The sequence below is a fragment of the Mus pahari genome, chromosome 16 (genome assembly GCF_900095145.1).
Source record: "Mus pahari chromosome 16, PAHARI_EIJ_v1.1, whole genome shotgun sequence".
Lineage (NCBI taxonomy): Eukaryota > Metazoa > Chordata > Mammalia > Rodentia > Muridae > Mus > Mus pahari.
In genome coordinates this window covers 1,947,777-1,960,919 of record NC_034605.1, presented here as the reverse complement: position 1 = coordinate 1,960,919, position 13,143 = coordinate 1,947,777, and the positions used below count along the sequence as shown (strand labels likewise).

The following is a 13,143-nucleotide window of genomic DNA, read 5'->3' as shown; positions in this document are numbered from 1 at the left end:
ACTATGGTAAGCCGGTTTTATGCCTCTCAGTCATTCTCTCTCCACTTATGCTAATTTCCTAGAGTCATCTTCAAGGACGAGTACACCCCCACAGCCACTACAGGTCACTTCCAGTTTTCTAGAGCCTAAAAGCTCCTCATCGAGGTCAAGCACACCCTCACCTCAAGCTGTTCCCGGAAACAAATGTAGCGGGATAATTAGAAATCAAAGCACAGTGACCCCTGGGAATTCTGGGGGACCGCCCCCGCAGGTTTCCCATGTCTCTGTGGAAGCCTTCTCAGGCCTACGCCTCAGGTCAGTAGCTGTAACATCCCTTTGTGTCCCTTTGTCTGTCCTGCTAGATGGCCCTTAGTCCTGTCAGAAGTCCTGTCTTCTAGAGGCAGTGTGTGCACATGCCAGGTCCGCACCGCAGCAGCTCTTGACTGAGGGATCTTAGCAGTGCTGTGGGCCACACTCTTACCTCAGTACACTGTGGTGTAGACTGTTTAAGGAAGGCTGGCACACACCTTTAATCCCAGCAGTCTGGACCCAGAAGCAGGAGGAGCTTTGTGAGTTCAAGGCCAGCCTGGTCTACATAGTAAGTTCCAGAGCACCTAGGGTTATGTAAGAGCCCCTGTCTCCAAAACAAATTAAAAAAACGTTTACCTATCAAAAGGAAGTAGACAAATAATAGATTTTTAATCAGAAATTGGCAGATCAAAACAGTGGCACAGATTTCATTGTAAAACTTTGAATGGTTGTGGTTTAGCCTATTATTTATTTTGTACAGAGTTAGGATCCTAGACAATATATTCAATTTTTAAATATATACAATTGAAGTGTGATAGTTCATATCTTTAATTCTCACACACAGAAAGCGGAGGAAAAAGGATTGGGAAATAAGGCTAGCCTGCATAACTACATGGCCAACCTAAACCTTAACCAGGGTGGCGAGATGGCTCAGCATTTAAGAGCACTGACTGCTCTTCCAGAGGTCCTGAGTTCAATTCCCAGCAACCACATGGTGGCTCAGAATCATCTGTAATGGGATCTGAGGCCCTCTTCCTGTGTGTCTGAAGAAAGCTACAGTGTACTCATATACATAAAATAGATACAAAGTTAACAATAGTCTGAAAACCAAAAAGGAAAAAAATACAGTTTAACCAGAATAACAGTACCTTCCTATAATTGTAATAAGATTACAAGAGTAGGAAGTAAACTTTATAGGTAAATCTATGTCCAGAGGAAAGTAACCCTCACTTTGAAGTTACCTTTTAATCTACTTTAAGGAAAAAAAATGCTTACCAAGGCAGGAAGATTGGGGGTTCTAGGCCAATCTGGGCTACATAGTGAAATCCTGTCCCAAGAAACCAAAACTGACTAAATAAAGATAAATATCTGATGTCCGTATTATATAGAAGTATGCTGAGCCACTGGAAAGGTTGCTCCCTGTAATGTCCCCTGACAACCTGGTAAGGTGCCACACAGTCTGTTAGCAGAATAATGACCTAGCAATTACCGGCTTCTTGACCCAGGCGACCTCGAGTCTCCTCCACAGAAATGAACAGGAAGATGACAGGCCGGAAACTAATCAGACTGCCTCAGATCAAGGAGAAGATGGCAACTGAGAACCTGGAAGAGACGGACTGGGTGACGTTTGGGGTCATACTGAAGAAGGTCACCCCGCAGAGCGCTAACAGTGTAAGCCGCTTTACTGATTCCTGAGCTGCTCCTGGCTAGGCTGAAGGGGTCCCCGGTCTTCTCTGGCACCTGCCAGCCCTTCTTTTAAAATAACTTCCAGGGGGCACTCACTCGTCTTTGGGTTGGCGTTCAAGGATACTGTGCGAAGAACGCTCCTCTGAGACACAGGCCGCACAGTGGGGCTGCGTATTATTGTCCAGTCGTTCCGAGCGCATTTCAGTTCTCACCATTTAGGACACCTGTGTTGTCCCTGAGATGCTGTCATCTCTCCTGTGGAGAAGACCAAGTAATTAGAGGCTGAGTCCACAAAGCCCAGAGAACCCTGTGAGCATAAGGTGCTGGGGTCACTGGCCATGTCGGTGAGGTGTGCACTGAGATAGCTCTTAATAGCAGCACCAGTGATAATTAGTCAGTCACCTGCTATCCAGCCCTGTGGTGGGCATAAATGATGCTGCTGTAGCTGCTGCTTGTCTCATACTAGCGTGGTAGTGGGAAGTCGTTGCACACAATCATGGCAGCCAGGCTTCCTGCTAAGTTACACTCTACTAAATTTGCCTGTGGCCTATCTTGCTTCTGTTTCATCTTACACGAGGCAGGTAATAAACACTAAAGCCCAAAGAAAGAATTAATGTATAATTTGAAAGCATGCTGACAACCATTTATTTGAGGTGAATTATATCCAGATATTTTTCTACAATAAGACTATTATATGGAGACCCTGTAAGCCATGTTCACTGAAACAAACTCTATTCACTCCAGGGGAAAACGTTTAGCGTCTGGAAACTGAATGACCTTCGTGACCTGACTCAGTGTGTGTCCTTGTTCTTGTTTGGGGATGTTCATAAAGATCTCTGGAAGACCGAGCAAGGGACCGTCATAGGCTTGCTCAACGCAAACCCCATGAAGCCCAAAGATGGCTCGGCAGAGGTAAGACTTGAGCTCAGCTTGGACCCATGGGCTGGTGCTTTCTGCAGTTACTTTTGTATCAGAAGTATCTGTGTTAATCTTCCTCTGGGCTTTTCCTGATTCTCTCCCCATTATTCTGCCTCTTCCTTTGCTGGCTCATTGCTTATGGATATTCTGTGAATCTTCTTATTCTAGATGGTTTTGAGTTAGCATCACAGTTCCCAGAATTTATAAATCTATTATCACTTCTGTTTTCCTTATTATCAAAGAGAAACAGAGACCACACACACCTTGCCGTGGCTCACGTGTGGAGTGAAAGAACAACCTTGTGGAGTCAGTCCCTTCTCTACCTTTATGTGGGTCTGGGGATTGAACTCGGGACCGCAGCCTTGCACAGCGAGCATTTGTACTGCTGGGCCATCTCACTAGCTCAAATGTACTCAGCTCTTCCACTCGGATCTCCTTAGGTCCCTGCATAAATGCCCATTGTTCTATCGAGAAATCAGTGTAACACAGCTGAGCAAACTTTGCTTCATTAACTTTACAGTCCCAAGTGACACTAGAAGTCAAAACTGATTTTCGTCCTCCCAATCTGCATTAGTGTTGTATTACTGTTGCTTCCGAGTGAGTTGCTAACCAGTGTAAACTGCAGTGGATAGATAGTTTTTCTGCTCTATCCCAGCAAGGGTTTTATTTCCAGTAGAGAATGACAGAAGTCTTCATTTGTTGGTTGGGGGTGTATTTGATCATTCATAACAACACAACAAAATCCTTCATTACAGTTTCTTTAAACAGTGGGATTTAGATGGGTGTGGTAGTTCACACCTGTAATCCCAGCAGTCCAAAGGCCAGAGGATTGCCTGTCTGGACAAGGATCCTGATCTGACAGGATCTGTCAGATCCTGTCTCAAACCCAAAATAATTGTGTGTGTGTGTGTGTGTGTGTGTGTGTGTGTGTGTGTGTGTGTGTGTGTGTGNTGTGTGTGTGTGTGTGTGTGTGTGTGTGTGTGTGTGTGTGTGTGTGTGTGTGTGTAGCCTGTGCTGGCCTTGGACTCGCCGCAGGTCTCTTACCTCCGCCTCCCAAATTCTAGGATTATAGGTATAAGTTACCATTCCCAGCTGTTTTTCCTTTTCTTTCTTCCTGTTTTATTTTTTAACTTAATGCCTTTATTAGTTTACTGGGGGCTGGAGGTGGGGTTCATGGGTGTCAGCATATTTGTGGAATTCAGAGGACAACTCGGAGACTGGGTTCTTGCCTTCCACCCTGTCGGTTCCTAGAGTTGAACTCCGGTCATCAGGGTTGGTAGCAAGTACCTTTACCCACTAAGCCTTCTTGCCAGCCCACTTTTCTTCTAAGTCCAGTCTAGTATTATGTTAGGTGTGGGAAAGTCACAAGTTTTGGACTTGTCTGGGCTATCCTCTTGTGTACAGCAAGAGCCTGACCTCTCCTCACAAAGACAAAGAGTAAAAACAGGCAACTTAGCGATGCCATATCTCTGTGAGTGTCTTAGTTACTTTTTTATCCCTGTGAAGAGACACCATGACCACAGCAACTTATAAAAGAAAGCCTTCCAGTTTCAGAGGGTGAGTCCATGATCGTCGTGGCGGGGAGCACGGCAGCAGACAGGCAGGCATGGCGCTATAGTGGGAGCTAAGAGCTTACATCCTGATCCATAAATTTGAGGCAGAGAGGCTGCCCAACTGTGGACTTTTGAAGCCTCGAAGCCCAACGCCAGTGATACACCTCTTTCAACAAAATCACAGCTCCTAATTCTTCTCAAAATATGTCTAGCCAACCGGGTACCAAATATTCAAATACATCAGCCTATGGGGCAATTTTTAGTCAAAGCGCACAGTGAGTTTCTGCCTTTCCCTCTTGGTTACAAGATGACAACGAATCACTATGAAGCAGAACACTGCATCTCCCTATTCTGGATGGGGAATCTACTCTTTGGTTATTGATCCTGGGTTGGGAGGCTCTGAACAGCTTGATATTTTCTGCTAAAATTCCCAGATTTGGTGGGAGATCTTGCACAAACTCAGCTACTGGGTTGTGAATGCAGTTAGGCAGAACGACTCTGTTATAAATGGGCTGCTCTGTGGGCTCATCCCTCTAGGCTCAGAACAGTCCAGAGTAGATGGAGGCGTACCTGTGGCCAAGGTTGCAAGGAGGTTTGAAATCAGTCTAAGAGGATTCTGTTGCCTAGCAACCACTGGGTCCTATTTCTTCCAAGTGACAGGGTGCCCTGTTCTGGAAGCAAGGAGAGAGCCCAGGCACTTGAGGACAGTCCTTATCTCAGCCTGTATTCTTGCTAGGTAGACCTGCCTGGGAATTGGCAGCAGGGAGCAGAAAAACTGAGTCAGCCAAGGTCATTTGAGACTGTCCCCCTCCACTTATCACCACTGGTGGCGGGGTGAAGAAAGGTGAGCCAGCCTTTCTCTTTTACTAGGAAATCAAGAACTTCCCTATCAATCCCTGTTTCTGGCTAATTTGCCAAGCCTTAGTCACATGACCATTGTGAGCCATAAGGAATGCTGGGAAAACAGGGCTGCATCAGCTGTCTGTGACTGCGACTGAGCACTCGGCCAGCCTGGACAGTCAGGATTCTGACAGCCTAGAGGAAGGAAAAGTTGGTTATAGAAAAGGGAGCCGGATTGAGTCTTCTGCGCTGCCTAGTCTACAGCTGCATAGAGCACTAGCTTCAAAGATGCCTTCCAAAGCCAGCTGCAGACGGACCTTCGCCCATTCTTAGGATAAAAACCAGTAGCACTTACATAAGCTTTCTCTCACAGGTGTGCTTATCTATTGATCATCCTCAAAAAGTCTTAATTATGGGAGAAGCTATGGACCTGGGAACCTGTAAAGCCAAGAAGAAGAATGGAGAGCCATGTACACAGATAGTTAACTTGGTGGGTCTCAAATCCTTTAGTATTTGCCTATGAACAGTAGTCAATCATGAGGGATGAGGCATGGACTTCAGGTGCTATGGTGGTGATGAGCAAAGGGAAGAGATGGTGTCACTGCTCCCCAGGCTGCTGACCAGACCCTCACCGGGTGCTTCTCCCTGCAGCATGACTGTGAATACTGCCAGTATCACATCCAGGCCCAGTACAAGAAGCTTAGCGCAAGGCGGTCTGATCTGCAGTCTACTTTCTCTGGGGGCCGGATTCCGAAGAAGTTCCGCAAAGGCGCCAGCCTGAAGAAGCGGCTGTGTCGAGATGGTTTCTACTATGGCGGGGTTTCTTCCGAATCCTTCGCAGCATCCATGTAAGACATCTCTCCTGACTGCTCTTGGGAAAGGATTTTGCTTCTCTTTTAAGAGGAAGCTGGTGGTGGACTGTTCCGTCACTGTTCTGCTTACACGAGCTTCTGTCTTCTTAGTTGAAGCCCGAGTGATCAAGGACATCTTTTATTTCTAGGGAGAGAGGAGCGCATTGGGAATGAATAGACAGTGAGTCGTGTGATCTGAACATAGAGCCCTTGCTTTACATTTAGCCAGATGTGAAGTCTTGTACCTGCAATCCCAGCTCTGGGTAGACTGAGACAGAAAGAACAGAGTCCATGACCAGCCTAAGCTGTCTAGGGAGACCCTGTCCCAAATGGAGAAACCAGTCTGGAGAGATGGCTCGGCCGTTCAGAGTGCACACTGTTCGTCAGAGGACCTGAGCTTGTGTTTCAGTACCCATGTCAGGTGGCTCAACCACTGTGACTCTAGCTTCGGGAGATCTGACGCCCTCTTCTTTTGTTCTCTCTGGGTCAGTGTGCACAAACGTACTCTCGGATATGTGCATATACACATAAAGATTAAATGAGTAAAACCTTTTTAAGTGAAAGAACAACCAAGAGGTGAAGGCAGCAGAATCAGGAGTCCAGGCCAGCATGGCAGGCCAGCATGGCGTGTATGAGCTCCTGTATCAAAACAAAAAAGGGTTGACTTTCTTGAGTGGCTGTTATTATTCTTTGTTGTTTTGGTGGTGTTATCATTATTATTATAGAGGGAGGTTGCAGACCTCTTAGAAACCACTTCTAACATCATGAACACGTGTGGTGTGGCTCACGTGGGGCGTGGTGTTGCAGGACAGATGAGCATGACCTCTACTGGGATCCTAGACTGTCTAAGGAACCCCAGGTGGGGTGTGGCCGTGTCATCTTGTTCCTCGAGCAAATCTGTGGGTTCTCCATCAGTGATTTCCTGTATAAACAAGAACTCCTGGGCGACCAAGCTGTGGCTGGCAAAGCCTGCATGCATGGGGCTTGAGGAACTGGGACCGTTGGTGACAAATGCATTGGGAATCCTCATATTGTTTGGGAAGATACTGTAGCTCAAACACTTTCTCTCTGCTTTGGCTCTTGTCATTACAGGGCGGTGGCCATTGCTCCTAAGAAGAAGGTTCAAACCACGCTGACCAATCTGGTTGTGCGGGGCACAAACTCGATCATCCAGGAAACAAAACAAAAGCTTGGTAATCCTCCTTTCACCGGTCCTGTCTCCAGTGGATGCAGTGTCTGGGACTGAGAATGGTTATGGCTTGCTCGTACTCTTCAGTAGCTGCTCATTACCTGAGCTTAGTGGAAAGGAGAAAGCTTGGTGACTGAGCAGTGAGGGAAATCTTCGCCTGATCTTAGCGGGTCAGCCTCTTGATATCCAGCATTAGTACCACGTTCCCAGCTGATCTGATAGATAGTGCCGGTCCACCCATACCTTTGATCCTAAGAATGACCAGGAACCTGCATGCATACCTTACTCATGCGTATTCCAGAAATGGCATGTCTGTGGGTCCCACAATCCTTAGGGGCTTAGTGTCTGATGCCAATGCTGTCCTACTAGTCTGACCGTTAATTAAAAGTTCTGAATTGGCTGGAGAGGTGGCTCAGTGGTTAGGAGCAATGACTACTCTTCCAGATATCTTGAGTTCAATTTCCAGCCACCACATGGTGGCTCACAACTATTTGTAATGGGATCCAATGTCCTCTTCTGGTGTGACTGAAGACATCTACAGTATGCTCACATAAATGAGTAAATCTTAAAAAAAGGAAAATTAGTTCTGCTGTTTGTTTGTTTTGATTTTTGGGTTTTTTTTGTTGTTGTTGTTGTTTTTTTCTTCTATCTGATTCACTAACAGGTTACTAAGTCATGGCTATAGAGTTTAAAACGTGATCTCACATGATATCAAACCATTTACATTTTGAGTCCTCTAAGATTAATGTCTGCATGTTTCAGGAATTCCCCAGAAGAGCTTGTCCTGCTCTGAGGAGTTCAGGGAATTGATGGCCCTGCCCACATTTGGAGCCAGAAACTTACAAAAGCATCTAGCCAGAGCCAAGTCTTCAGGTATGGTCAGCGTACGTGATTATGGGGTGTGTGCCCATGCTCCCCAGATCTTTTCTGCAACCCCTCAGTGTGTGGCCTGTGTTTTAGGGGGCTCCAAACCTGCCATCCAGTCCATCTCAGCGTCAGCCCTCTTGAAGCAGCAGAAGCAACAGATGCTGGAGATGCGGAAGAGGAGATCAGAAGAAATAGAGAAGCGGTAAGAGGAGCAGATTCGGCTCCCTGCCTCTAAGCAGTGCTCCCTGCTCCCAGAGCCTGCTGGTGTTGGGAGAGCAATTACTGTGCCCCTGGAGAGGAGGAAAGAGATCGTGTGGAGAGGCCTTCTGAGCGCTGGCCTCGGCTCAATAGTTCATCTGCAAAATGAGTGATCCGGGTGCCGTGGTTCTGAAGTGAAGCCACAGACTTTGTTATTTCAAAGGTGTTGGGTATGGGGCTGGCAAGATGGTGCAATGGGCAAATGTGACTGCTACCAAGCCATACGAGCTGGGTTCCATCAACAAGGAAATTGCAGTGCCATTTTTGTTAAGGGTTTTGCTTTGATTGGTTGGTTTGTGTTTGTTGGGTTTTGGTGGGTTTTTTGTTTTTTGGGGCTTTTTTTTTGGTTGGTTGGTTGGTTGGTTGAAGTTTTTGTTTGGTTTTCAAGATAGGGTTTTCTGTGTAACCTTGGCTGTCCTGGAACTTGTTCTATAGACCAGACTGGCTTTGAACTTGAGAGCTGCCTGCTTCTGCCTCCCCGGTATTGGGCTTAAAGGCATGCGCCACCACCCCCTTGCTTACGTTTTTTCTTTTCTTTTCTTTTCTTTTCTTTTCTTTTCTTTCTTTCTTTCTTTCTTTCTTCCTTTCCTTTCTCTCTCGCTCGCTCGCTCGCTCGCTCTCTCTCTTTCTTTCTTTCTTTCTTTCTTTCTTTCTTTCTTTCTTTCTTTCTTTCTTTCTTTCTTTTTCTCTGACAGTTCCATACATGCCCATTAGGAATTGTAGTCATTTTACCCAGTGTCACTTCAACTTATCCTCCCCCTTCCCTTGTGAAGGGTTTCTAGGCATTCCTTGTGTATTCCCTTCCTGAAGGATAAACTGAGAAGCAGGGCGATGCGATGAGGCCCTGAGGTCTTACAGCTAACTACACACAGATGCCTCTGCATTATCATTTTAAATGTGTGCTGTAGACAGCATCACTGGCTGGCCAAGCCAGTTATGGTAAAACAGTTATTGGTAAAACAGTCATCAGTTAGGAAGTGATGGATGGAACACCCACAGTATACTCAGTTAGGCGAGAGGGAGCAAGACTGGTCTTACTAGTTGCTAGTTTGAATTATTAGCCAAAGAAAGGAAATTGTTGACAATTAATTGTCCTCGCTAGCTTACCCAAGGTCTCCTGGTCTGTTTTGAGTCCTACGTCTTTTGAGCCTTGGGTATATATTTATCGTTTGTGTTTATTTACTTTGGGTTTTGGTTGTAGCATGGCGCCTAGGGGCTAGGGCATGCTAGACAAATAAATGATGTACTGCCGAGCCACATACCCATATTTGGTTACTTCCTATTCCTTTTCAAGATTCCTCCAAAACTCAAGTGAAGGCCAGAGCCCAGCAGTGCCGTCTTCCTCCCGACAGGCTGCTGCCCAGTCTCCTCGAGCTGGGGCTGAGTTCCCCAGGTTGGAAGGGACCGCAACCCCACGGATGCCCAAGCTGGGCAGAGGCATCTCAGAAGGGGACGATGTTCTCTTCTTTGATGAATCACCACCACCAAGACCAAAACTGAGCTCAGCAGCAGAAGCTAAAAAGGTAACTGGGATGTTGGGCAGCCAGTGGAATGCTTACTGTGCTTGAGGACCTGAGCTTGGATCCCTAGCACTTATGGAAAAAGCCAGGCATGGTGGCTGCATGTGACCCTGGGGTCAGGCGGGTGCATGGGGGAGGGCAAACAAATGGATCCATGATAGCCAGCCATTCTGACCCAAGTGGGGAGTTCTATGCTCAGGGAAAGATCTTATCACAAAAGGTAAGATGGGAGCTGGAGAGACCAGTCATTGCTTAGAGCACTTGGATGGTCCCAGGCTAGGTTCCTAACACCTCACCTGCATCAGGCAACTCATATAGCATGTAACTTCAGTTCCAGGGGATCTAATACCTTCCTCTGGCCTTCAGGGCACCTGTACACACGTGGTCCACAAACCCACAAGCAGGCACTAGACAGACAAATCAAATTTAAGTAAGGTGAGGGTGGTGAAGGAAAAAAGACACTGTTGTTAATTTATACACATGCATATGAGCACTCAAGTATACTGCACACACCCAAGTCTTTTTTTGTTTTGTTTTTTTGAAGACAGGGTTTCTCTGTGTAGTCCTGGCTATCCTGGAACTCACTCTGTAGACCAGGCTGGCCTCAAACTCGGAAATCCGCCTGCCTCTGCCTCCTAAGTGCTGGGATTAAACTTTTGTTTTTAAAAATGTAAGGATTTATTTATTTATTTTTGCTGGCTTCTGTTTTCATTGCTTGGCTTTGCATTCTGTGACAGGATGATGTAACCAATCATCCGAAATAGTTCCAAAGTAAGTGCAATGTGAATGGTATCAGCATAGAGCCACTAAGCTTATCTAAGAACTCAGAGCTATCAATTACTGCTATACAATTCCTTGTCAGTCTAGAGGAGGCAGCCCCCAGGAAGGTACTGTTCTACAGCTGGAGACAGTAGCATTAGGCAGAAGACTCCTGTAACGGTTATGGTAGGACTACAAACTAATGGTGAAAAGGTCAGCCTCTTACCCAGCTGAGACTACACTGGAGCTCTCGTAACTAAAGTTATGACTCATGAAAATTCTACTGCTAATTAAAGACTGTGAACACACAGTGTCCGAAAATTAACTCAGAGTCAAACACAGAATAAATCCAGGCTATTCCTGGTAATCCTTGCCCGTGCCTGCTTCTGAACCTTCCACGTGTGTACTTTGTCCGACATCCGTGCCATCTCAGCAAGTAGCACCAACGAGCACTGTCTGACACATGACTCAAGTTCCGTGCTGTTTTATGTAATAGTCTGCAACGGTTTTGGTATATGCTCAATTTTCTACTCTTGAAAATGATTTAAATATGGAAGTTAAACATAATGGCTTGTTTACAGCAAGCAAAGGCATTTAACATTTCCCTCCTATTATTCCTCAGCGTGGATGTATCAAAAGTAATATATCTCTGAAATATAGTGTTAGAACATTTGATTTTAAAAGTTGTTCAATGAAGTTTTGGACTTGAGATTTGGATAGACTTTCCAAAATTTCCAAACGTGCCCTAAACACACCTCCGCCATTTCATATTACATATTTTTCTGAAACATTTTTATCTGTGTGTAGACTTATTTTTGTCCTGTCAACTTTAAGCGCCATATTTTGTCTGTGTGTGTACATGCACATGCCACCCATGTGGTCGGCAGACAGCTTGCACGAATTGGTTCTCTGCAGCCACACGGCGCTATCTCACAGCCCAGTTTCTGTTAGAGAACCAAGGACTGTGGTCTCCCATAACTCAACTGTCTGTCTGTCTGTTTGTTTGTTTGTTTCTAGTTAGCTGCTATTGCGAAATTACGGGCAAAAGGCCAGACTCTTACAAAAATAGATCCAAACAATACTGTAAGGAAGCAAATGGACGCCCGAGCCGTGCTGGGAGTGAAGGAACGTGTGGAGAACAGCAACGCGGTTTCTCTCGAAGGTATTGTGGCTTCGCCGTCATGGTGGGGGACAGAGCCTGTTTAGAGAGGACAGGGTCTAAGCACAGCTAATCCTCCAACATCAAGGGTTGGTGTGGGTCTCTAAATAGTCCAGGTTGCCTCGCTCCAGCTCTCTGTCTTCTTGCTCCAGAGTCCTGAAGGTTGGGTTTACAGTCACACATCCCCTGCCTGGCTCATCCAGTCATTCCTTTATAATCACATGAACTTGGAATGGAATTGTGTACAATCTGAGCAGGTGGGAAAGGGTTGCTCCCTGAATTTTATAGTATTTTATATGCATTTTATAGTAACATAAGATTTTTGAAAGCAATTTGCTGTTTTTACTTTTTAAAGCATGGGAACTGCTAAATGTCATTTAAAATAGGCTTATAAGTCAACTTTTTGTTCTTCTGTCACTATAATCAGAAGCAAAGAGTGTCTCTTGTCAAGAGCTCCACCTCGGTCTACGCTCCTTAGTCTCTGCTTAACTTTTGGTTACTGTTTGTTTAAACAAAGTCTTGGGCTGGCAAGTTGGCTCAGCAGGTAAGAGCACTGACTGCTCTTCCAAAGGTCCTGAGTTCAAGTCCCAGCAACCTCATGGTGGCTCACAGCTACCGGTAATGAGACCTGAAGCCCTCTTCGGTGTGTCTGAAGACAGCTACAGTGTACTCGTTTATAATTATAATAATAATAATAACAATAATAAATAAATAAATCTTTGGGCCGGAGTAAGCAGGGACTGAGCATGCGGAGTTGACCAGAGCGAGCAGAGGTCCTAAAAAAAAATTCAACTCCAACAACCACATGAAGGTTCACAACCATCTGTACAGCTACAGTGTGCTCATATACATAAAATAAAAATAAATATTTAAAAACAAACAAAGTCTCATTCTGCAGCCAAAGTTGTCTTCAAACTTGGCAATCCTCCTACCTTACCTTTGCCAATAATGGAATTGTAGGCCATCATACCCAGCTTTATGTTCACTGAGGTCACTCTTGCCAGTTGCCAACTGGGGTCCTGATGTCAAGGTTGAAGAGCCTGGTGATGGGGAGAGTGAAGGGGCGAAGCAAAATGGTTCTCTCTCTTGATCTCAGTAAAACCTAGTATTGTTCTACAGAGGAGCTGGAGCCTGCCAGGAAAAAAAGGAGAGAGCAGCTTGCCTACTTAGAGTCCGAGGAATTTCAAAAGATTCTAAAAGCAAAGTCCAGGCACACAGACGTCCTGAAGGAGGTGAGTACCTAAGGGATGGGCCAGTGTCCTTCAAAACCAAGCTCTGGGAGGACTGACGAGCCGCCTCTCACACACAAGTCAAGACGTGCCTGTAGAGTGTATGGTTTGCTTTATGAAGCAGGGGCATTTTAAATGAGGGTGTGTGGGTGTGAACTTTCTTGGTGTGACTACCCCAACTCCAGTGCTGTATCATCCCTCTTTAGAGGCTGCTCCCGCCCCCATCTCTACTTCACTAATTGCTTGCAACAGTCTTTTTTTGTTTGTTTGTTTTTTGTTTTCTGGGTTTTTTTTTTTTTTTTTTT

The 13,143-nt window shown here is 45.7% G+C and overlaps 1 protein-coding gene across 1 annotated transcript in view; it reads left to right on the top strand.

Annotated features, from left to right (window-relative positions):
• Mcm10 (minichromosome maintenance 10 replication initiation factor) overlaps positions 1 to 13,143 on the top strand; it is a 22,918-nt gene that overhangs the window by 6,273 nt on the left and 3,502 nt on the right. Inside the window, exons 6-16 of the mRNA XM_021215521.1 lie at positions 63 to 294; positions 1,515 to 1,680; positions 2,440 to 2,607; positions 5,380 to 5,496; positions 5,658 to 5,854; positions 6,950 to 7,050; positions 7,809 to 7,919; positions 8,007 to 8,115; positions 9,466 to 9,694; positions 11,468 to 11,612; positions 12,729 to 12,841. Coding sequence (XP_021071180.1) covers positions 63 to 294; positions 1,515 to 1,680; positions 2,440 to 2,607; positions 5,380 to 5,496; positions 5,658 to 5,854; positions 6,950 to 7,050; positions 7,809 to 7,919; positions 8,007 to 8,115; positions 9,466 to 9,694; positions 11,468 to 11,612; positions 12,729 to 12,841 — 1,688 coding nt within the window. The remainder of the gene's footprint in view (positions 1 to 62; positions 295 to 1,514; positions 1,681 to 2,439; positions 2,608 to 5,379; positions 5,497 to 5,657; positions 5,855 to 6,949; positions 7,051 to 7,808; positions 7,920 to 8,006; positions 8,116 to 9,465; positions 9,695 to 11,467; positions 11,613 to 12,728; positions 12,842 to 13,143) is intronic.